Here is a 25,613-nt window from a genome sequence, read left to right as displayed (position 1 = left end):
TGAATGAAATCATTTTTGTTTCTCAAGTAAATATATTTTTACTGGAAAAAAGTTAAAGAGACTAATTAAAAACTCATTAAGAAGGGATTTTTGTGAATGGAAAAAGGCTGAGTCAGTATGTGACTGAAAATACAGCCATTTAATGAATAAAGTGAATGGGTGAATAAGCGAGAAAGTGAGTGAGTGAATGAACGGTTTAAAGCTGGAACATGCTACATAACCTTTTTGCCCCAATTTACATTTGCATTCTTAGTTTATAAAAGTCATACCTATGCTTCAGATTTTGCCAAAATCATGTAGTGTGGATTCAGACTATAATTCCATCCTGGAATTATATTATATTATAATTATATTATTATCCGAAGATGAATGGAGCTTTTACGGGTTTGGAACGTCATGGGGGTAAGTGATTAATGACCACATTAATACATTTTGCGAATAAAATTCCTCCATGCGAATGCCATTTTACTTTGCTCTATGGGACCTGCAAGGCTGCTTCGACGCAATCTATATGTATAAAGCACTATCTAAATAAAGGTAACGTGACTAACCAGTGAGACCGGGACTTTTCTTGGTGACATTTAGTGCCAGTTTATCAGGAAGTGATGATTTTGTTCTCTTTGACTTGTTGGATGGAAACGTTGCTTATTCGTCAATGCTTTATAACAAAATTTGCGACTTTGCATTGAAACCCAGCTTGTGAGAGTGAATTAAAATATGAATGAGAATGCGAAAGCATAAATAAATGGTTGACTAATAAGTATGAGTGAATTATGACAAAATAACGAAGGAGAAAGAGAGCGTCTGAGAGAATATGAGTGTGAGTGAGTGATGAAGAAAGACAGAAAGCATAGTAATAGAGTGAGAGTCCCAAATAAAGAAGAAGCCCAAAGCGAGCTTGCGCTCTAAGCCAGTGTGAGCTGTGATTGTTCTCAGTGCAGAAGGAGACGCTCTCTAGTGCACTGCTGATAACAGCGTCAACCCTTTCTTTTTTTCATTATTTTTCCCTGACTGCCATTCGCCTTCATATTGACAGACAGTTCAATCACCCTTCAGCCAAACAGCCCTCCGATCCTGCGGCCTGCTCACAAATACAGTCTGAAGAGGTGATGTAACACACTATGGGGGGGAAGCCGCTGCGTTGAAGCAGATAAGGCTGAAGAGGGTGGGGAACGCTGGCCTGCGGCTGCCGTGGGGTGCGAGGGGGGAATCCCTGCTCCGAGATTAAATCCCACAAACCAGAGTTAATCTCCCCTGCCCTCAGGAAACACACACACACACACACTGGATTAATCACATCAGAGGGCCGAGCAGGGGAATTCTCTGACCCCATTAAGCTACAGGACGGCGCCGCCACTGAGCATGTCGGCTATCTACGTGATGTATGGCACAACCATCATGCTGAGATATTTGTCGCACATACTCTCTGAAACGACACCATCACGGAGTAAGATGTTCATGTAAGACAGAGGATGATCAACTTTGGCTGAAGGACCTATATTTGATCCAGCATTTCCTATAAAAAAGCTTGTTAACCATGAAAAATGACCATCTAATGGGCTTACCTTGAAACTGGGTGAATTTTATGGTTCCCATGCGTTCCCCGTTCCTGAACATCACCTGACCCTGCAGAAACACACAGCGATGAGCCTTCACAAGATCTGCTTATCACGTGTAAATGGACAGTTTGCAGAAGTCTTGATTGCACAGTTTAGATGATTAATTTTATGGCACGTAATCCAAGTTGGACAGATATATCTTACGAAGATCGATTTTCCATCTTGTTGCCATATCCTTCACTCTTGGCACAGCAACAAACTGGGAGTGCATAGTTTGGAGTCTGGCACAGGGCTTGTTTTTTAAGCCATTTATTAGATTAAAGATCTGTGAATTGATTGCGTTCTTGAGGCAAACATAATTAATTGCAGCACAATTGATTTGTTAAATTAAAGGAGCACACAGAGGTCTGAGAGGTTGTCAAGTTGTGCCGGCAGAGGTGAAAAAAATGCAATTCTGAATATTGTTTATCAAATATTTAAAAATAAAACATCCTGTATCAGTATCATAAAACTGAAAACTTTATGTAAAGAGGAGAATTCTGCATAATATTTATCATATTTTTGCCCTAAAAAAAAGCAGTTTAAGTCGATAGGGTATACTTGCAGCAATAGCCAAAAATACATTGTATGGGTCACCATTATTGATTTTTCTTTTATTCCAAAAATCATTAGGATATTAAGTATTAAGATGTTCCATGAAGATATTTAGTACATTTCCTACCGTAAATATATTAAAATTTTATTTTTTATTAGTAATATGCATTGCTAAGAACTTCATTATTTTGATTTGTTTGCATCCTCAGATTCCAGATATTCAAATGGTTGTATCTTAACAAAGATGATGTATAAATCTCAATTTAAAAAAAATATAAATATTTCTTAAATTAAAGAAGCACACAGAGGTCTTGTATCAACATAATAAAACAGAGAATTTTGGTAAACTTATTCTTACTTTAGCAAGCACTACTAATAAAGCCTTAGAAATAAGTAGCACAATGGTGAATAAAAATTAAAGGTTCAATTGAAAATAACAGCAGTCCAGGAAATATGAAAAGGCTACTGAGAACTTGCAAGTTCCTTTATCACCCAAATCCCTCAGTAACAAAACACAATCAATAAAGAAGCGGTTTCCTGCAAAATCCTGAATCCAGATATGTCGTATCGAATCAGATGTCGCAGGTTAAATAATGTATATCTGATCACAGCATAGACAGGTGTATAGAATTTTTACATAAATAGTTTTTAAAAGCTCCATCACTGGATCAAAATATTATCTAGTTTGCTCATTACGTCTTAAAAAATGAAAATGTGTAAATGTGGTTTGCTGTCTGTCTGCCCTCGAAGCTGCCTAATGAGCCATTTAAAAGGATTTGGGATCACTCGGCCCAATAAAATAACAGGTGAGAGGCATACAGCATTACCATGGCAATAATTAGAAGCCCATTAAAACCATGGGAGGCAACTCAGAAGTGATCATATCTCTAAAAACAGCTGTCTTTGAAGTGTAGAGTAGACTCTGGTCCCAGTGCAATATGATTCTTTGTTTAGCTGATCTGATGTGGGTGCGCTGGATAAATGCTCGCCTTCACAAAACACATTAAAGCTGCAATTCAGAATTATGTGTGTAAACAATATATAATGTGAACCGCAGTACTCTTTGTCAAGCGAAATTTACTGACTCTAAAGCCCTACCTGTGACAATGTACATATGCCTCATAGTTTCCGAGACGCAATTTTGATTTATATGCTGCGCAGGATGTCACGCTGTAGAGACAGCAAGGAGAAACGTCGGTCATATTTTGCTGTTCAAGACCATCGCTTTCATTATTCGTTGTGCAGAACATCTGTCACTTTAAGACTCAAGCTGTACTTGGAGAGTTTTTCTAAATCAATGAAGTCTTCGCTCTTTCTCGGTTTCTTTTTTTAGACTGGTTTCATAACATTAGAGCAGCTGAAAATAGATTGCGTTGCGCTGTGGGTGTGGGCTGATGGGTCAAACATGTTGATGGCACCTTTTATCAGTGTGTGTGAGTGTGAGTCTGTGCAGAGGTGTGGACAGGCCGGGCAGGAAGCCTTATGGAGGTCACACAGGTGTGCAAAGCACCCTCAGGCCTGTAAAAGGGGTTGTGGGTGGAGGTGATGAAGGTGATAGAACCGAATGATGATGTTGCTGTCGAACCAACCAAAGAGCCACTTATTCTAGCAGCTAGTTTTGTCCTGAAATATCTCACACATATTCTGTGATATCAACTGTCTACTGATGATGCAAAGAGTTGATGAATAAAAATTGGACCGTGTCCTATGGTGTGACATAGCAAAAACATAGAAAAAATATATATCTTTAGTGTAATGTACCTTCACACTGATGCATCAGCTACCCATACATATATGGGTATAGGGCTGTCAAACGATTTTTGCTTATATTATATATGTATGTGTACAGTGTATATTTATTATGTACATAAATACACAGATACTGTATATATTTAGAAATTACGTATATATTTATATATTCATATTCTATATATTAATGTTTTCAATATATAAACATATTTCTCTTTCATTTGTACCTGTATGTGCTTGTATTTATATTTGTGGTGTCAAATGAATCACTGAATCCTAAATAAAAGTTTTTGTTCATATTATATATGTATGTGTACAGTGTGTATTTATTATGCATATATACATACACACCCATACAGTACATATTTCAAAAAATATGCACATTCATACCTGTATGTGTTTATATATATATTATCACATATATATATTATGTAAACTAAAAATATTAATTTGGATGTTTGATATACATCTACATATAATAAATAAAATTCCTTCAAAGTCATGAGGCAGCTGCCTAGGCTTTTGGACAAAGCCTTTGTTTTCAAGAGTGAAAAACGTCCAAGTAGTGTAAACGATAGGTGTAACCATAGCAAAGTTATGAGTTTTAAAAAGAAAACGCAATAGTGTAAATGGGGCCTGATATTAGAAGTAATGTAGTCCGAGTACACTGAGTAACTTGAAAAGTTACAAAAGTAAGTGGTAAAACTGCCAAGAAAAATTTCAAAAAAAAGTTACAAAAACGTAAATGTATATGGAATCGAGTATGTGAAAGGATGGTTGCTCTTGTCAAACGCAGAGGAGGAAGCGTGATGGTCTCTGACTCCAGAGATCCAGAGTCTATGACTTACACAGTGTCACCCTGAACCAAAAAGACTACCACAGCATAAAAGCAATGCTATACCTACTGTACAATTGCAACATGTTTTTGCTAACTTTGCAAATGCTGAGAACAGCTTTACAAATCAAATTTTCAAATCTGCAAAAGCAGACTTTGATTTAGATTACATTTTGATTTCCTTATTTCTCCAGTTGAGTATTTTTCTATGCTAGAATGTGAGCGCATTAAACTGTAAATTTCAATAAAAACAGAGGGTGTTATAAAATGAAGTCTCGAATGCTTTTTAAGGCTCTATTTATGGGTTCAAAAATGCACGCAGTAATACTGTTTTACAGCACTACATTTTAGGATGTATTCTATTTAAACATACATTAAAATATATTTTATTTCTGTAATGGTAATGCTGAACTTTCAGCAGCCATTATTCCAGTCTTCAGTATTGCATAATCCTTCAGAAATTATTACAATATGCATATATTAGACATTTTAATTCCTTTCAAAACGCATGTACTACTTACCTTAAACTTTTGATTTGAAAAGTATGTTTGCTTTTACAATGTACCATCAAAGAAAGTTGTGCTAACCTTCTCTTAACCAAATAAAAGCTGCACAGCACCACTCCTCACTCAAAATGATCCACAGAGACTTCTCTAAGATAATGTTTTACTTCCTGAGGCATGCTGGCACTCGATCGATAGCTCTTCTCAGAGGACTCAAAGTCTGATGGAGAAGCTAGAACAGCTCGTTCTGTTGGACAAAGACCCAGCCATCGGTACGAGACAAACCTGATCCTTGTGGGACCACTAAATCTGTTGTAGTCAGATTGCAATCTACTTTTATTGGGACTATGTTCCAGACAATTCTCTGCAATCGTTCAGCTTTAATAGGAAGAAGTTCTATTTTAAACCTGAATATTAAAATGCTGATCATTATTGTCACGTTATGGAGGATAACCAATGTTGATGTCCAACATCGACTTTTTGTCTAAATAAATATAAAATAAAAAATAAACACTAACATTTCAAATGCTACAAGCTTAAACACAACACACAAATAAAAGGATATTTATTTGGAGTAGGGTTAGTCTGTTTAATTGCGTCAAACATTAAAAACTGTAATAATGCATCCTCACATTAATAAATAAATGTACAGTATACACATACATAGACACAATGCGTATATATAGCATGATCATATAGCTACTGCGAATCTTAGATATAGGTAAACACATTAGCATAGTTGTTAAATCTACTTAAAAATTAACGTAACGTAATTTCATTTAATTTAAATATCATCAATGTCAGCCTTAAAGATTAAAGAAATAATTAGTGTTTTTAAATTATTCGCTTTAAGTGAACGTTAGATGACATTAATAGATTAATGGATGACAGTAATTTAACTGTAAAAATATAGGAAATTATCAACAGTATATACAATACTGACTGATATCAACAAATTCATTTCGTAATGCTGGTCAGTAACCATTACTTTACTGATATATCTTCTCTTTTTCTATAGCGAGGGAAAAGAATGACCACATGCTCTTGTTTGCCTTTTTGCTCATATTTATTTCCACTGCTCTTGCAGCAGTATTTTTCTTTTTTATGTGTGTTTGTTTTTCCTTCCTCTCCATTAAGCTTCAACGCTGAGGTCTCGAGGCACATGCATTGTTTGTTAGCAGCCCAGGCAAATATAAAACATACTCTGCTACACATGAGAGATAACTGCTGGATAAAAGCTGAAGATGGAGGGCTGGAGGACATAGTGTAGTAAAACCCAAAATCCCCATTAACCCCTATTCATTTGCCAAACCAACAGCATTTACTGCAATATCGAAACTCCTTCCCTTTTTGTTAACAGAGATAGTTCGGTTCAGCTTCAGCGTGTTCCTTTAGATTTGCTGACTTGCCTACTTTTTGCGCTCTGTGATTCTCGCTTTTGGCAGCCTGCAGCAGTGTGTTCTCATAAACAAACACACATTCAGTGATGTCTGCAGACGGGACACTCCCTGCATACCAACTATCTCCCTACCTCTTATCTGGCTCTCATTCTGTCAGCTACATTGCATGTTTAGCATTACTAGCCTCCAATCCCAAGATGCGTTCTCAAACGTCTGCCCTCCCTCAGCCTCTCGCAGGCAGATTGCAGCAATAAAAGTAGCCTTTACAACCTTTCAGCTTTAGGAAACGTCACATGACGGCTCAATCTAAAATAAAATCAGCAGCTTTTACGGTGAAACATGTTACAGAATTGTAAACAGGTCGACCAGACATTCTATTTGGCCCCAAGAAGAGCTGTAGATCATCTGTAAACATAAACTTACCGTCACTCCAAAGAAGTTGGTTTCGTTCATCACATCCAGAACCATTTTTCCCACCTCGCGGTCATCCACTGTGAAGTTGTGGTAGGTGTCGTGCCTCTCCTTGTGTCTGAGGAGCTCCATGACGCGTGTGAGGGTCTTCGCTATCACCCAGATGCCATCGTAAGCAAAGCCGTGGAACTTGCTGGTCTCCACTCCTTTCTGCTCGCGCTCACGATTGTACTCCCTCTCGTACTCCTGCGGCGTCTAAAAATTTTAAATCTTTTAGAAACCTACCTTAAAACATGTTCTAAGAAATCTGAGATTTGTGTTCATGTTGGTTTCAAATATTATATGGTTTTCTACTTTTCTACTAAAACAAACCAATGCCAAATCAGTAATAACCATAAACCATTTCAACAGGGAAAACTGACAAACGCTCAGGGTAAGAATCTATTGAAACTGAAATTCATATAGTAGGTGAAACTGCAATGCATAATTTTTTCTTATTCCACATGGTGGATTTTTTTTTTCTGTCAGAAATCAAAAATGTCATTCATAACTCCCGAGATCCCACTGCATTGCAGACACTCACTCTTCCTGATATTCCTTTAATCTGTTTGGCACTGAGAGGCTCAAAATCCACGCTGATGTAGCCCTCCATGGCTGTCAGCAGCTTCTTAGTGGTGCAGTTTGTAGAGTTTGCCTGTTCCCACCAGTTCCCCTGGTACCATCCTGGGATGATCCACTGGTACTTACTGCCGTACATGTTCAGGTTGTAGGCCTGGAGCACACAGACAAGATCAGAGACTCAGCCCACATCTCATTTAAACCAAAGAAAAAAATATATAGACTGCAGTCTTTTTAATGCTGACACAGCTATGTTTTTTTTTTTTTTTTTTTTTGCGGCACATGTATAGTATGTTAAAGAAATGTACTTTCCCAGTCTGAAGCATGATTTGAGACATGAAGCCAGAAAACTTACACAGCAGAAGACTTTAGCAGCCAGATTCTCATCAAACTGACCAATGATGATCCGGACATCATTGTCCTAAAGAGTGGAGCAGAGAGCAAAATTTAACAAGTTAATGCTTAAAGAGATTTAAATAAAATTGTAACACTTTAGTATAGGGATACCTTAAAAATGTAATATAACAACATTAATAACTTAACAACATCCTTACTAGCTAATAATAAGCAGAAAATTAGGAGTTCATTGAGGCAAAAGTCATAGTTAATGGTTAGTTAATGGTGAAAATTGGACCTTGAAGTGTGATCATTAAAAAAACATGATGAAAGGTGGCTGGTAAGCACAATTGGTTTATTCTAAAATAAAATAGCATACAAATAATTCAAATAATAATTTAAAAAAACCTGTTCTAAAATGTTTGCCAATTACAAGTAAAATGTTTAATTTCTGAACAACTAGAGACACCAAACAATGACTTGTTTCACACACTCCACTCGCATCGGCTTGGGCCAATTCCCAGTCCTGTTATCCATCTCTTCCGTATCAATTTTTGTCTGTTCTTTCACCATGTCTATTAATAAAATACCCCAAAATAAGAGTAAGCAAGCTCTTCGTGAGAAAAGTTGCAAAAAATATGTAAGCATCTTCCAAAAATGCAGTTAGGACGTGTTTGCTTACCTAGGTGAGACATATTAACACCACGTGTATTACAGAGAAGCAGTATCAGCAGTGTGAATTGCTTCATATCCAGGGAGAAACAGAGATCTGCATCTGTAACCAGCATTCACGCTGCATGATTGAGTCTGTAAATAATTCAGCCCACTTCAGCATTGTGTCTCCACCTCGTCCAGTTCTGCATCACTAGCTATTTTTCCATCACTCTGTTTCAAAGTGCATTTTAAATTATCGGTATAGTTTTTGCCCTGCGTGGAAAAGGGTTAAAGGAATAGTTCACCCAAAAATGAAAATTATGGCATATTTTACTCACCCACAAGCCGTCTTAGGTGTATATGACTCTTCTTTCAGACGAACACAGTCAGAGTTTTTTAAAAATGTATCCTGGCTATTCCAAGCTTGGTAATGCTGGTGGATAGCAACCATTATTTTGAAGCTCCATAAATGAGATATATTTGCCGTGACACTAACCCATATGCCTTCTGGGGTTATCACGTTTTCTGAAGCAGATCGATGGGGTTTTGTCACAAAAATATTTCTAGTTTTCAAATTATGTAAATAACTGACTAAATAAGGCAAGTTCCAGCTTCTTGGCTGACTTCTGACTCGATGTATGATGTATGAAGTCAGCCAGAACTTGGATTTCTTGCAGGAAAATCTGGAAGTCAGTTATTAAAATTATAATTTAAAAACTATAAATATTTTTGTTACAAAAACCCTCAATCTGCTTCAGAGAACATGTGATAACCCCCCAAAGGCATATAGGTTAGTTTGTATAATAGTGTTCAAAATAATGGCTGCTATCCAAGCATTACCAAGCTTGAAAGAGACAGGATAACTTTAATAAAAAAACTAAAGACTGTGTTTGTCTAAAAGAATAGAGTCAAATACACCTAGAATGGCTTGGGGGTGAGTCTTTTATAGGCTTATTTTCATTTTTGGGCTAAAATATTTCTTTAATGCCAATAATGGGAGATGGAAATGCATTTGCCAAATAAATTCCCGCATCAAAAAAGTCATGCGATTTGCAGAATAGGAAGGCATAATTTGAGAAACCAGCACACCAATGTCATTCTACAGCATCAGAAATGTTGTTAAGGTCATTCTGAAATTCCTGAGCAAAGTGTGTCATCAAAATATTTCTGTACAATTGCGTTCTCAAACAGCAGTGTGTTTTTTTTATATTGATATGTAGTGTGCTTATCAGGAATTGATGATTTTGATCTTTTAGACTCTTTTAGACTTTTAGGTGCTTATTGGCGAATGTTTTATGCGACTTTAGAATTTTGCACGTAAAATAAATTCACAACATTGGAAGCAAACCCAGCTACTGATAATCAATCCATCAGTGGATCAAGTCCATGAAGCCAAAACTGAATCCATATAAAAAACAAATAAAAGCTAAAGTCCATGCTAACATAAAGAAACCCATGTATTCCACGAGATTATTCTTTTTCACATTCTGCATATCAGGAGGTAATAATATTCCTCTCCGCTCCACTTAACTGTATTGCCCTTGATTCCAGTAAATGCCAATGAAAATTTCAGGTGGAAGTCAGACGGTCTTGTTTGAGGGGTGCCATGGCCCAATCCATCAAAAGATGTGACACAGCTGCTAGGATATTGAAATGCCCAGCAGCGACTTTAAGAAATCATCTCTGAATCTATTTTTTGCTTTTCCCTCTTGGGATGTCTTCCTCAAGCACGAGGCTACAGGAAGAGCATTTAACATGCACAACTAATGAGCTGCTCAAGATGAAAACTATCATGTTCAAGCAGGAGTGAAAATAATGACTCCAGTGGGTGGGATAGCGTTTTGTCGACAGCTCTGCAAACAGTAGCGTTTACAGGTAGGATCACAGCGGATGCATTAAATCTGATCCCAGACCTGCTCTAAACTCAGGAACACTGACATAAACAGCATTCGCGGTGGGGCCTCATTCAAACACAGTTTGAAAGCGTATGTGTGGCCTGTGGTAAACGCTTTCCTTGAGACGTTTCTCAGAGACTGTCTCATTTGCCACAATACCACCCTCTGCACTTCGGAGGTGCCAAAGAACATGCTGAGATATTGGAGCTATTGTGTGAAATACTCCCGCTTTCCTTTTCAGGACCAACCGCTTGGGTCAGGCGCTTCTTGCTTTACAATCAGCAGCCGTTACAAAGCCTGCTGCCGCTCCCGACGGCGTGGGCACTTAACCTGAATCCCTCCAGCTGTGTAAATGGCTCCAGCTGTCCTGGAGTCCTGGCAGACACAAGCTTCTTCCAGCCAGGCAAAATGCAGACTGGATCTTCGCCAGACTGCCCCAGGACCTCGGTCACCACTCGCTTTGCTTTTATCAAGAACATAGCTGCGAGACTTTCCCACATTTACAAAGGGAATGGTAACCTTCCTACAGTGGATGTGAGTGTCAAAAATCTACATTTTGTTTATATGGGTTTGTGTATTGCAAAACTGTCGCTCTGGACTTTGTGCACAGCCGTGTCAATGTGAAATATAATGTCGAATTTACAGACTCTAAGAGTTGCTGTCAACTGGTGAAAAATCTGACCGTGCAGAATCTGAAGAAACAGTTCTTCAGCAGTTCTTCGCCATTTGGGGAATTGCGATAATGGAGGTACTAAGTCAGGCAGGTAATAGAAGTCATAACAGTTTCACGGTGGAAAAAAAATGACTCAGCAAAAAAGGTGGGAACAAACCTTTAGGTGGAAATTGCAAAGTAAGAGAAGCAGCAGACAACAATGGAACAATGGCTATTTAGATCATAAACATACCTTGATAAATTGATCATGGCATTCCTGCCACTTTATGTATTCATGATGATGACTAAGAAAACTTTTTAACATTCTCATTAAGAGACTTTCAAAGCTAAAGATGCAATGCTTAAACAATGACATCTCATGTTAGCACATCACATGACTACAAAGTCAGCTTCTCAATGTTCACACAAATGTAAGCATGTAGTAAAAATGGTCACATCTTTAAACTATGATTTTTTGCACATTTGTATTTTCATGTTTCTCCCCTTTTTCACTAATGAAAGGGAAGTACCAAAGCTTAATGTGACCACATTTTCTATAAAAAACGTCTTTACATTATTATAGTAAAACATTAATATTACATTTTTGTCATATTTTATTCTATTTTCAGTACAAACATCATTAAAATGATAACATTTAGATGAGAAGCATAAGATTTTTTTTTTTGTTTGTTTTTGTTTTTATTACTATTTTAAACAAACAATTTACCAACAGTGAATTTCCTCATCTTAGCAAAAAGTCATATATTTAAAATACGCTTATTTCATACTACAGTATTTTATACAGTTCAAATCTATTAACATATTTACTGACTTACTGATAAAAAAGTATAATTAAACTTTGAAATGCGACTTGTGCACAATGCACATTTCTTAATATTAAACCTAAATGTGTTTTAATGTCACTATTGATTAGCAATAATACTGGTTTTTAAATGCAAGATATACCTAAATTATACTTAAAATTATACTTGCAATACAGTAGTTCTGCTTTAGTAAAGTGCATTAAGTACAAAATGAGTTGTAGATTTTTTAGACTTACCGGTTCAGTATACTTCTAAGCACAGTTTAGAATAGTGGTATACTGTAGTAAATGCATTTAAAATACATTTTAATGTTTTTTTTCACTAGGGGATGTAAAGACATATAGATATAAATTAATATTTGAGTGGGACATTATGCATTGTAAACTAGTATTATTTTGCTGGCAGGGCCTGTGAGTTCTCTCACCTTTAGTTTCTTCACATTCACACAGGGATCATTAGAGAAACTCTCAGTGTCTGCAATCTGGATGTCTGCCTTCTCCAGCTCATTGGTCAAATCATTCCGCACCTGTCAGAGAGAGAGAGAGAGAGAGAATGAGTGAGAGAGGGAACTCGAAATGAAAGAGAACTGAATGAAAGCAGGGTTTGTGGATGGCGAACCACCCAGAAAAGTACCCAATCAAAGGCAACACTGCCTTGCTCTGATACATGTCTCAATTCACTCTAATCTCCTGCAGATCTGACGTTCCCCCTGCATCCCAATCAGCCTGGAGCATCCGTGGAAGTCGTTCCTCCAGAGGTCCCACTGGGCTTTGGATAAAACACGACTACAACCAACTCTGCTCCCCACAGACTTCATCCATCCTTGTCCATGGATGCTTTTGAAAAATGGACCAGCTCCTTGCAAATAAAGTCTCAATACCTCCCGCCCTCCACAAAGATTTATGGTGTGAGAATCAAAGCATGTACTATATTGAGCTCCGGTGTATTGTGTAACACAAAGGGATCTTTTCATACTCTCAAATCTATTGCTCCAAAAATTCCAACCCATTGACAAGACACTTGGGTCACACAAATCACACAAAAATTCACATGAACATGGTTTAAGATCACAAGTACAGTGCGGTACAAGGTAAAAGACTCTCAAGAGAGCTTTATCTTTAAACGTATTCTTTCAAATGCAGTAATAGACATTAAGCTACACATAGCTACTGTTTTTAAATAAAGAAGTACTCTGGTTTGTTTGATGTCAAAGTTAAGTTCATATGCATTATTGACAAATTTTGTTTAATGGTGCTTTTGGGAAAAAAATGTAAATACAAAACACAAAATACTTTTATTCAACTGATTGAATTTTGTGTCTGATTGAACTGTTTAGAAGTGACAGTAAATATAAAGTTACAAAGTTGCAAAAGATTTCTCTTTCCAACAAATGCCCATCAAATACATTCACTTGAAAATCCTGAAAAAATGCCATCACACTTTTGTGTAATGCCATCACAACTCATTTCAACATGAATGATAAGATGAAATAAAATGGGGACATTTACTTTCCAGCAATTATCAATGATTTGATTGCACAGATACTACTTAAATTTAACTGAGCTGGACAATATGACATCTCTGAATTCAATAACAAAATGCCTTTAACTAGTAAATTTAAGTAAAAATTTGAGTGTTTAATCTTGTAATTTATACATTACTGACATTAATGACATAATTATGCATTACTTTCCTATTTAATAATGTTAAGTACTTTGACATTATTTAAAAATAAAAAGCGCTACATAAAGGTGAAATAAAATGTTTCTTGAGCATCAAATCATCATATAAGAAACTTATAGGATCATGGATATATATATATATATATATATATATATATATATATATATATATATATATATATATATATATATATATATATATATATATATGTTATTTTAACAACACTTCTACAACTTAAAATATGTTTTAATGTTTGGCAAATATACAAATTTAGATCTGTTTAAACATTGTTTGCAAGATGGCGATCTCAATAAGATGACCACTTGATCACCCGAGACGGATGGTAAAAGCAGGTTAAACAGGGCGATGTCAGATTGTGACAGAAACCTGAACTCATTCTGCCAGACGTTACCTGAAAAGCCTGGCTGATCCACATTGTCTTGATTACTGATGCGGTGAGCATATTTGTAGCTTAATGCTGGCAGATCCTGGAAACCCAGTTCCACATGAGCAAGTGTGTGTGTGTATGTGACTGTACGTGTGGGTCTCATGAGCATGTATACACAATACACAAGTGTATGCTTGTGTGTGAGCACACGAGACCACCTGATGGGAAGATTTAAGCAAGAGGAAAGAGAGACAGAAAGAAAGAGAAAGAGACACAGAGAGGGATGGGTGGGTGCTGTGCAGTAAAGGAGCTCCAAAGGATTATGGGATTTGAGAGCTGTCCTAAAGCTGAGGAGAAATGAGCATGATGTGATGTGAAATGCATAATGCATTTATGCACTGACCTGTCAAATGAACCCAGAGAAAAAAGGTAAACAGGAAGCAGCATGAATCAGGCAGAGAGACACAAGAGCACAATACTGGGTGTCAAGAAGCTCTGCGGGCTAATTTACCATAAACCCGACATTATTCTCCATCTCACCCGGATACGCAAAGCCACCTAGGTATACTGGCTACATGCCCAAAATGTAAAGTTTTAAAAAGGAAACCATTGTCCAGTTTTCAATAAGTTTTTATTAATTTGAATAAAGAGGCCAAAATGTTAGCAACCATACAAACATTTATTACAGCTACATTGTAATTATTTTTTTATAATTATATAATTATAATTATATATTTTGTTATTTGCCAGTTATGCAATTGTAAAAATTAATAGCAAGTGAAAACTTTTTCTACAATTTTTTTTCCCAGTGTGTTATCAAAATGATTAATATTTATATTAATTGTTTGCGGTGGTGTTATTGTTCTTTAAACACAAAAATATAAACGTGTTTTATTTTAAATGAACAGCTGAAATACAGTAAAACTTTAAATCAACAAAAAAGTAAATCAAAAATAGAAAATGTTAAAATTAATTGAAAACAAACATTTCAAATGTTGTCTTGGCAAATAACTGAAATAAAATACATTTACGTTGAAGTAGTAAAATGGTTAAAAATAAAAAAATGAAATCAAAATAAAGCTAAATAAAAACTGAATTACTATTAAATATTAAAATATGAACATAATTATAACAATGTTAAATTAACACTAAAAGGGCATTTTTGTTTGTGCATTTAATTAGCTTTAACCTCAACATTAGCCGAACTCCTCACTTTCTAAAAGTGATCCTTTTCTCTGCATCAGTGATATCCAGCAGTCATCAGAATTCCAAGCAGTAATATGGTCTTTCTAGAGCTGCCAGGTGTGTAGATGATGAATTAATAGGACTAGCGTGGGTCACAGCTTGTTGTGTCACTGCCTTATTTTTCCCTCTTTTTCTAAACCCACAGCAGTCCATCATCAGCAACATTTCGGCACTTCTCAGGTCCCTGTGCGGCGCGAGTCTGTGATTGGCTGCATGTGGAGATATATAGGAAGGTGTGTGAATGTCAGCCGGGATCTGCTCTCTGATGATGACGGCACAATGAGGTCTGACAGAGCACAGTGCCCTCATAATATGACAAATTTCATCTGTATATGGGCACTGAGGACACAAGCTAATATTACTTCAGCTCAGATTAGAAGAGCTGCTCAGAGATTCATCTGAATTGTTTTTAAGGTTTTTTTTTTTTTTTTTTTGTCAATTTGAACTGTGTTAATTACCTTGATTTTTACACACATGCTATGGGATGTTGCTATGGGGTTGATAAAATATTTGAAGCGGCTTTTAGTGTATTGATAACGTTTAGGAATGGTTTTGTGGTTGCTAGGATGTTTTGAGTGGTTGCCATGTTGTTGCTTCTGACTGTCATAATTGCGAGAATAAGAAGAGGTTTCTTTGACTGTGGAATCATCACAGTTTTTGTGAAAATATTTAGGAGAGGAAAAAATACTTGTATGTTTAATGTATGTTTAAGATTTTAAAAAATAATGTTATTCAGATATTAATTAGATATGTGTAAAAGATAATAATTTTAATATATAAGATGTTATTATCTTTAGCAAGATACCTCAGCAATATTTTTTTTTAAAATTAGGAAATATAAAGCAATATTTCATTTTATATATATATATATATATATATATATATATATATATATATATATATATATATATATATATATATATATATATATATAATTTTAAACTTATGTGTGTGTGTGTGTGTGTGTGTGTGTGTGTACATATGTATACATTTATTCTTTTTAAAATTACACTTTAGATAATTTTACATTATATGAGAAATCTTTCATTTTATTTTAAGATCAAAACGTTTACAAACTCTAATAACTAAATGAGGATAGAGCTAACTATAAACCTACACAACTCACTATAATAAATATTGATAATTTTACCTTTGAGGACATTCCCAATGGGAGCTTCTGGGGACAGTTTCGTCCCCAAAGTATAGCCAAGTAAACATACATACGCATTTTTCTCTGAAAACATGCACTCTTGAAACAAGTAAAGACAAGAAAAGATGCCCTTGATGCCTAAATACAGACATCCCGTGTGCACTACTCTTTGTCCATGTGTTATTTTTGTATTGAAATATTCCCAGCAGCCTCATGCACCTGTGTTCTGGGGGACAGATGCGAGAGAAAGACACATTCAGCCTGATGTAACCGTGGACAAGTCTATACTGGATTGTGCAGTAGCATCGGGATTCCCACGTCCTCCAGGAGCAGCGAACGAATCAGAATAGGTCAGACACAACAGAGCCGAAGAGCGAGAGAAAGCCGATGCGTTTAATGCACCGCTGCAGCTGAGGGGACATATGCATCTATTTATAGCACTGGTTTTAATGAGCCTTTAAACTGAAACAGACGCGAACAGGCACAAAGCACAACACAATGGCCAACGAATGCACGCACACGAGCTGATGCGCACAGATAGGACTGCCCATGAGGTCCGATCCGTGAAGGGAGGATTGGATGACTTGTGCTTGGATCATCTCCTTAGGGAATGCAATTAGCTTGGCTGAGCCAGCCGATTGTGCTTGTGTTGCTTGAATGTTTAATCAGTGATCAAACAAGCAGAAACTTCATTATACACACACACGCGCGCACACACACACACATATACACCTGAATAGAGCCCCATTACTAAAGCTGCTGGAGAGTGTCCAATAGGTCACTAATGGAGCACCTTGGTGTAAAAGAGGACAGAGCATGTACAGTAGAAAAACCATATGGTGACCTGCTTTAAACACTCGCTTTCTCACTTCGTTTTCACACGTTCAGAGGGAGAGAGGACGGTGAGAGAGATGAAGATCCTTTGGTCAAGTGAGACAGTCAGACAAACCGAAATATTCCCGTAAACATTTGCATTTCATTTTTGCTGTGGATGTGGATATATATATATATATATATATATATATATATATATATATATATATATATATATATATATAGTATCTAACGTGAAATTTTTTTCTGATAAGAAAAATATATAAAAATATATTTTAAGCAGTGTCAGTGTAAGCACAGTAATACTGAGTATACAGATATGGGAACTGGACAGCGAGAAGCAAACGGTACCCTTGACACCTCACAGACACTTACTGTAGATGCACAGCAATTTATGTGTAGATACATCCAAACACACACAATCCTACTCAAAGTGCGAGGCCTGACAAATGGGTTTAATTCCTCATCGGGGCCCAAGTCATCTAATCTTTTACCACATAAAAAGGGGATTGGGTCTTAATCTGTAAAACAGCATACTGGAGTGTGATTCATGCTGGAGTGTGAACAGCCCTTAATCCACTTATTGATAGACACTCAGGCAAAACACCGACAGCCTCCTGCAATGTGTCAGATATCAAGCAGCAGACAGGACAGGTGCTAAATTACTTCACTGGAACAAGCAGAATGAGGGCTGAGATAGAAACCCAGAGTATTCATGCACACGACACACATACATATCAAAACCTCTTTGTTTATTCTAAGTATTAAAGGAAGCATTTCCATTTATGCAATTAAACTGAGGCACTTTTGAGAGAAATATTATTCATTCTCCAGCAACCCCAGTCTCCAAAAGAAGGCCGGCAAGTGAGCTTCTAGATTCACACCTCCTAATTTGTGTGACACAACAGATGCACCTTCTCCTGAAATGTCAGATCACACAGAGCGGGCAGCTCTCCTGTGGTACGGGTGAGAGAGCGTGACACCGGCATGCTAATCAGGCTTCCAGTGCCCTCCTCAGGCAGGCTGATGACGGGATCAGGCTCTTCCTCTGTGTCTGTTCAGCAACTCAATCCAGAGGCAAAGATAAAGGGATTTACACCTTCCACAATCTCACTGGAGCTCCTTACCTCAAAGGCAAAAGCACAACTCTCTTCAGCCATTCAGATACAGAGAGTCTGTTGCTTGTTTATTTAATCACTGAAATGTAATTCAACTTTAAATCAAAAATAATAATATTCACTCTTTAAATTAATCATATGATCATATATATATATATATATATATATATATATATATATATATATATATATATATATATATATATATATATATAATGTATGCATGTATAGAAATATTCCTTTTAAACTTTACCACAATGTGCTGACAAAAGGAAGAGATTAATAAAAACACATTTTCTTAGAAGGAATCACAAAAAAAACAGCAATTGTTTTAAGAGTGCGTGGGGAAGCTGGCTTCCCCTAAAATGAAATAAAAAAGTGACAATGCAATTTATTTACAGCATGTATGAATACATATTGCCTGTCACTCTTAGTGCGTTTCAGTTTTTTAACAAATAAAAGTGTAAATAATATGGTAAAAAACTATAATACTGTTCAGGATCTGATATAATCTCAGCAAATTTTCAAGGGGGTTCCAGAATGAGTTGTTTAAAGAGATAGTTCACCCAAAAATTTTTAATTACCTCATGATTTACTCACCCTCAAGCCATCCTAGGTGTATATAACTTTTATCTTTTAAACAAATAAAATCAGAGTTATAATGAAAATTACTTGTTTTTTTTTCAACCTTTATATTGGCAGTGAATGGTGGTTGAGATCTTTTAGCAAAACAAAGTGCATTCAACCATTATAAAATTACTCTACTCCAGGGAGTTAATAAAGAAGAATATCTATATTTTAAAACTTTATAAACCATAATCTCTAGCTTCCACTAACAAACGGGAGAGTGGCGTTTTAGTGGATGACACAGATGTAGTGTAATCTACACAAACACATTGCTTCACTTTACTTCAGAAGGCCTTTATTACTCCCGGAGCCAACTGGAGCACTTTTATGATGGATAGATGCACTTTTTTCATTCACTTTTTTCATTCACTTCCATTACAACGCTTAGAAGAGCCAGGCCATTTTTTTTAAAAAAAGAAGAGTCTGAAAGAAGAAAGCCAGTAATTTACAAATTACATTTTTTTAAAGAATTGTGGGCATAAATCTGCAAGTCAGCCTTCATCTTGAACATCCTCTTTCCATAACCCACCAGCTATTTTCCATGACACGACCACAAAATGTCAGCTTTGACATACAAAGTGACAGATTTTTTTTATAAGGCAAGCCATTTTTGTAAGCTAGCATCACAGCAAAATTAGGTTTGAACTGACATAAAATTAAATTAATTTTTGACCTAGAAAGAACAATTAATTACAGCCTGAAACACAGTTCACTGTAGGCCTTTTCCTCAAGTTTCTATCAGAAACAAAGCTGCCGTGTCAGCGTTATAGATCTGAAAAAAAGCAGGATTTGCTAGCACTAGCAGTCCCACTGATCCATGGCTAGGTGGATCTGTAATGATGATCCAGGTTTTAGATCTATCACCTGAGGAATACTTTGAACTCTGATAGCAAACGGTTACTATGGAGTGATTGTGTGAGAAAGAGACGCTAATATCTCTCTACCCCCGGAGGCTTTCGACTACGTGTCCCACTGGAGGAAGGAATTTCCAGAAGCTTACAATCAACACAAGCACATACGACACAATTCCTGATTGTGTTACATATAAATGTCTTAACCGATCAATTCAATCTATCCTTTATCTTAGTCACTAAAATGAGATCGAAAAGGAATTCCACAGTGGAATCTTATTGTGTCTATGCATATGAAATACAAACAGAAGGAAAATGATACACACCCACACACAAACAGAAAACAATAGGCCTTATATTTCTGAGAAGTACTCTTCCAAAAAGCGGTAGGCAGGTGAAGCTGGTTATGTGGAGCAAGATAATATCTCACACTACTCATATCCCTCTGATTAAACAATCAGTTAAAGGGGTCGTGAAGTGCCTTCATTTTTTTATTTTGTACTGTTCTCTGAGATTTTTACAACGAAAACATTGCAATTGACCGTTCGCAAACACCCGCCCTCCTTTGTTACTGTTGCCACGATCGACAAACAGCGCAGCTCTCACACTACACACACGTGTTCTCCCACGGTGAAAAATACATGGCAGAGCAAAGAAAAAACTGGCAACACATCGACAGAGAAAACAGAGCAGTTTACTTCTGGTATTAAACAAAGTCTCAGGACTCTCAGCTATAAAATTGTGTCGTTTTTAAATAAATTCAAACTATAAATACCTTTTTGTGGCACTTGATTGTGTCGTGACTGATTAATGTATTGCCTCAGTTCAAACATGTGAACTTTTCATATCTACATAAAGCACCAAATAAAAATGAAGTATTTATATTGAAAAAGTTTCAATTCAATATTTTTAGACCCGTTTTAACACAGATTTCTATGGAGACCGGCTGCAGATGGTGGCCAAGATGGCGGATAGCATACAGTGTTGCCAGATTGAATGGATTTCCAGCCCAAAGGTTCACAAAAACCCACCCAAAAACTGCCCAAAACTTTAACTGCCTAAATAATGTTAAACAATGTAAATCAGTGTTGATAAAATTTTTTTCAGTGTTCTTAAAACAAAACAATGACAACAAAAAATAATAAATATAATTTTTAGATAGGCCTACATTTCCCATATCAAAAATATATTTAAGAGAATTACCAAATATGTTTAAAATATGCAAGTTGGCAGATACTGTCACAACGGCAATCACAAAATTAACAAATACCCTCCAAAAAAAGGCATTAACAGTCAGAATTTCAAATGCAAAAAAAATCATCAGAATGCAACTGTAGCCCATTTTACACTCATTCATGCACACTGTTGATGCATACTGCATAATAATCTGACAATAATAACACAAAAAAACAACAACAATAATGCTCTTACCTTCATGCCACTCTATAATTTCATACAGAACTACACTGTCAGAAATAAAGGTACAAAAGCTGTGACTGGGGCACTTTTGTACCAAAATGGTCTGTATAAGTACATTAAGGGTACATATTTATACCTAAAGTGTAGATATGAGTAACCAAAAAGGTAAACAAGAAATCTACCATTTGAAGAGGTACTGCACTAGTGACAGCTTTTGTACTTTTTTTCTGTGAGTGTAGAGGAAGTCTATGTGATTTTTTTGTTCATATTGAACATAATACAGAAAGTCAAAACTAACAAGTCATGCAGCTTCAAAGATATAACAGACTGGACAGTTTGAAAGATAAAAGACGGGATCTTATAGATATAAATACATTTTTGTTTTCCATCTCTGCTTTGATTTTGGAGTTGCAGAGATAGTGTCTCCATGTCATATTGGCTAAAAGTGTGGCAAGCGACATAAGCATTTTTCCAATTAACATTTATATGTTTGAAAACCGCCAAACATATTGTAGGATAAGTTATTTTTCTCAACATACCTCAGAAAAGCGCTGGACATCCTGGGTCAGAGTTCCCACTCTGCTCCAGTTGTAAAAGTTGAGAAACTTCACCACAGCAGGGTTCACAGCATTGTCTGATGGGACGGTCCTGAAGAAATTTGGATACTTTTTTCTGTCTGCCAGGACAGGAGTTGTGGCCGCGAAAGAAAGCTGTAAAAAAGAAAGAAGACAGCACAGTGAGCCAAAGCAATTTCAAGATAAATCAATATAGTGGCCATTTTGCTTACGTTCTATGCACTGTAGTTCACAGGTATATACGTACATCTTGTAATATGCTTGAATAAGAAAAGACCCAAATCTCCAAGCTCTTAAATACATAAAATAACTATAGACAAAGCAATGTTGCAGGATGTTGTGAAGCCATGTTACAATCAGAATCATCTTCAACTTGCTATTTGAGCAGCATGATCTATCGAAGGCAAGTGGCCGCCCATAGCCTGTATGCCAGGACTCCAGGAGTCTGCAGCGTAGGTGTGAATGAATCAACATACTAACACATCTCTATAAAAAGACAGCTCTCACACCTTTGGTGAGTGCCTGTGGTGATTGGAGCCATTAACTTTGCACTGATGGTCAACCTCTGCATATCAGCTTGAAGATGTATATGTGTATTAAGATGAATTATGGAACTATTATGGAATTATTATATTATAATATGCATTTGTTTTCCATAGAGGTCAGCAGTAAGAATTTGGGCCAGTATTTGCATTTGCCTTGCCAGTCTTTCACTGGTCACAACACAAAAATATAATATTGTTATATAATCATTAAGACAAAAACAAAAACAATGGAATGCACTGTACACCAATACAAACACTGTACCAATTTTGCCTAAACTTTGAAAATGTGTATAATTTGCAAAACAATGTTTTCTTTTGCAACCATAAAAATTATGTACATGATAAGCAAAATATTGGACCGTAGGAGCATGTGACCAACAGAATGGCCTGAAACTCTCTTACACTGCTTAATTGTTGAGTCTTGCTTCATCTAGCACTCCCCTGCCTCAAGAAACATAAATGTTAATATGATTTTTGCAAAAACGCTTCCATGTACTGTTCAAATACTGCATGCTAAGCATGTTTATATCTTTTCAGGTTTCGAAAAAGGGACCGTTTAAAAGAGGCTTCACACTTTTGAAGACTTTTTTGCTCAAAACATGCCCTCTTTAATGTTGTCAAACACCAGGCAGAGCATTTTAAGCCTCAGCTGGAGCGAAAAACAAGCCTGGAACATCATGGTATGATTTTTATGCCAGTGCTCCCGTCAGTAGATTAACAAATGTTCCTCCGGTTATAATACATCCTAAGGGTTGTTAGTCTCTCAGAGATAAACATATGGAAATGCTTTGAGTTCAAATAGCAAAAGCCGTCTTATACTTGTTAAAGGAGCACACTCTTTGCTTACAGTCATAAAATGTCTGTCGGCTACGTGGCTGCACAGTCAATTCGATGAAATTTTTATTGCACGGCCAAAAAATCTCAACTGAATAGTGAATGGAAATGTAATCTTTCAAAAGCTGGATGTTGATGTTTTTGTGAAAATTTATATGGATGGCTTGTTGAATTTGCAGGTGATTCAAGCAACAATTTACATATAGAGCTAACAGAGTAAACTGCATTTCCAGATCACAAGGAAGAGCCTCAGTATAAAAAAGTTCTGTTCACATAACATAACTCTAGTCTACATCACGGTTTTCCCTGGAAATGAACTCGGAATAAGACTATCCTTTGTCTGGGATTGGATCAACTAAATTACTTTTCCTGTGAATAGAATTGCGGTTGAAATGGAATTGACTTTTGCTCTGGAGTGCCCAGTGGCTGTGACCCCTGACCTCTCATCTCGTCTCATTTGGGGCACCTCTGGTGAATGAAGTGATGACGTAATCGCATAAACACAGTGCTAAGGGGAACATGGTCTGAATACAGCATACAAGGTCAACTTTCTGGTACAAGGAAGAGATTCAGACACCATCCCAGTACCTGGTCAGGTCTAATTAATTTGTATAGTTATACATTTTACACATTGTTTCGAAGCAGCATTACGGAAAATCATGATGATAGAGATTATAAAATCTTAATTCTTTATCTTCATGCTTTAAAGTCACATTAGCAGATTAGAGCTGGGTAAAAAAAATCAAGCAGTTGAGATATGGTATGTTTGGTGTGTATACAGTATGCATGTACGCATATATATATATTTGGACCATCTATTTGGAGCTGGGTATCAGTAAAAAAATGGACAATTAAGATTTGCTATAAAGTATATATCACTTTATGTAAATTGGACATAAAACGGGGTTAATGCGATTTTTTGCATTTAAAATGTGTTTGAAAAACAAAAGCCTTCCAAAGACATACTAAAACATGGTTGAACAATGCGCTGAATGATTATTGGCGTAAAAATGTATGTGTTCAACAGTAGTTAATGTAATGTTGAAAACTGAAATGAGTTTTTGTAAAAGCAGTGGTCAAATGATGTGTGGCCTCTCAATTTTGTGTGTAATTATATCCACCTGACTATTGACTGGCCTTTGTTTGAACACTGGAAGACTTTCTGAATGTATATGTGGTAAACTATGAAGAAACATTTAAACATTTAAAAGAGGAATTAAGGAGAATCAATAAATTATGAATAATTTATTGATATTGTGAGAATAATATATAATCACATAATCAATAAAAAGTAATTGTAGTCTGATGAATATTTTAACAGTGTCTACTCACACACACACACACACACACACACACAAACGTGCATGCACACACTCTTATTTGTAAATATTAAGCCGCAAAAGGGCTATTTAAAAATAAATTCTACATGTCTCTGTGTTAATGAATGGCTCAGAAGCGTGGTTTTGTGTACTACTGTACAGAAGCAATCTCAAAATCATAGGGCTATTGTCAAAATAAATTAAACATGGTTCTGTGCTTTCAAATTAATAAACATGTAATAACATGAAATTTGGTAACAATAAAACATAAGGTTGAAAAAAAAGGAGAGAGCCCTAAACAAAGTTTTGTTAAACTTTTAAGAAATAGATAATAAATTAAGTTTAATTATTCTAATTAATAAGACATATTTTTACTGTTTGTCAATGTAATTTAATCTAATTACAATTGTTTTATTTTCTAAATCTGATTTTAGCAGTAACTGCCCAGCTCTGTAGGCAACACCCTAATCATCATGGACTCTCATAAGTGACCACTTGTTTGCAATAGCTTGACATCACTTGCCAATATTTAAAGGGGCAGTCCACCCAAAATATCCTGTAAATATCATTTATTTCCTCTCAAGTCAAACCTATATGTTCCTTCTGTGTAACATAAAACAAGATTTTGATATTTAAATAGTAATATTGTGTATATAAAGCACAAAGGGATTCATCCAGGCAGTCATTTCACCTTGAAGTGAACATCATTTGGTACATTTTCACAAATTTACCGTGGTTGAACCCCCTTATGGATACAAGCAAGCTGAATTTGTCATGCAGACAAGAAAAAAAAACGTCTCTTAATTCTTTCCCTGATCTCACAATGGCACGCTGGTGTGTACACACCCTGACAAGCAGAGAACTCGCGAATAACAACAGTCTAACATTTCGATGAATTCCATTAAACCCTGCTAGAAACATTTAGACCTGTGAATATTTAGACAAGGGAACAGACAGATTTGGTTAGGATTTATTTACACTGTTATATTATATGG

General features: G+C 36.1%; 1 protein-coding gene across 1 annotated transcript in view; it reads right to left on the bottom strand.

The window, feature by feature from the left end:
* gabbr2 (gamma-aminobutyric acid (GABA) B receptor, 2) overlaps positions 1-25,613 on the bottom strand; it is a 160,082-nt gene that overhangs the window by 46,803 nt on the left and 87,666 nt on the right. The window contains exons 3-8 of the mRNA XM_043218350.1: positions 21,885-22,055; positions 12,455-12,556; positions 8,025-8,090; positions 7,635-7,823; positions 7,064-7,306; positions 1,566-1,626 (exon numbers count right to left, since the gene is read on the bottom strand). Of these exons, the coding sequence (XP_043074285.1) occupies positions 1,566-1,626; positions 7,064-7,306; positions 7,635-7,823; positions 8,025-8,090; positions 12,455-12,556; positions 21,885-22,055 (832 nt within the window). The remainder of the gene's footprint in view (positions 1-1,565; positions 1,627-7,063; positions 7,307-7,634; positions 7,824-8,024; positions 8,091-12,454; positions 12,557-21,884; positions 22,056-25,613) is intronic.

The sequence above is a fragment of the Puntigrus tetrazona genome, chromosome 19 (genome assembly GCF_018831695.1).
Source record: "Puntigrus tetrazona isolate hp1 chromosome 19, ASM1883169v1, whole genome shotgun sequence".
NCBI lineage: Eukaryota > Metazoa > Chordata > Actinopteri > Cypriniformes > Cyprinidae > Puntigrus > Puntigrus tetrazona.
Note: the sequence above shows the minus strand (reverse complement) of the source record. Positions and strands in the feature narration are given on the sequence as shown.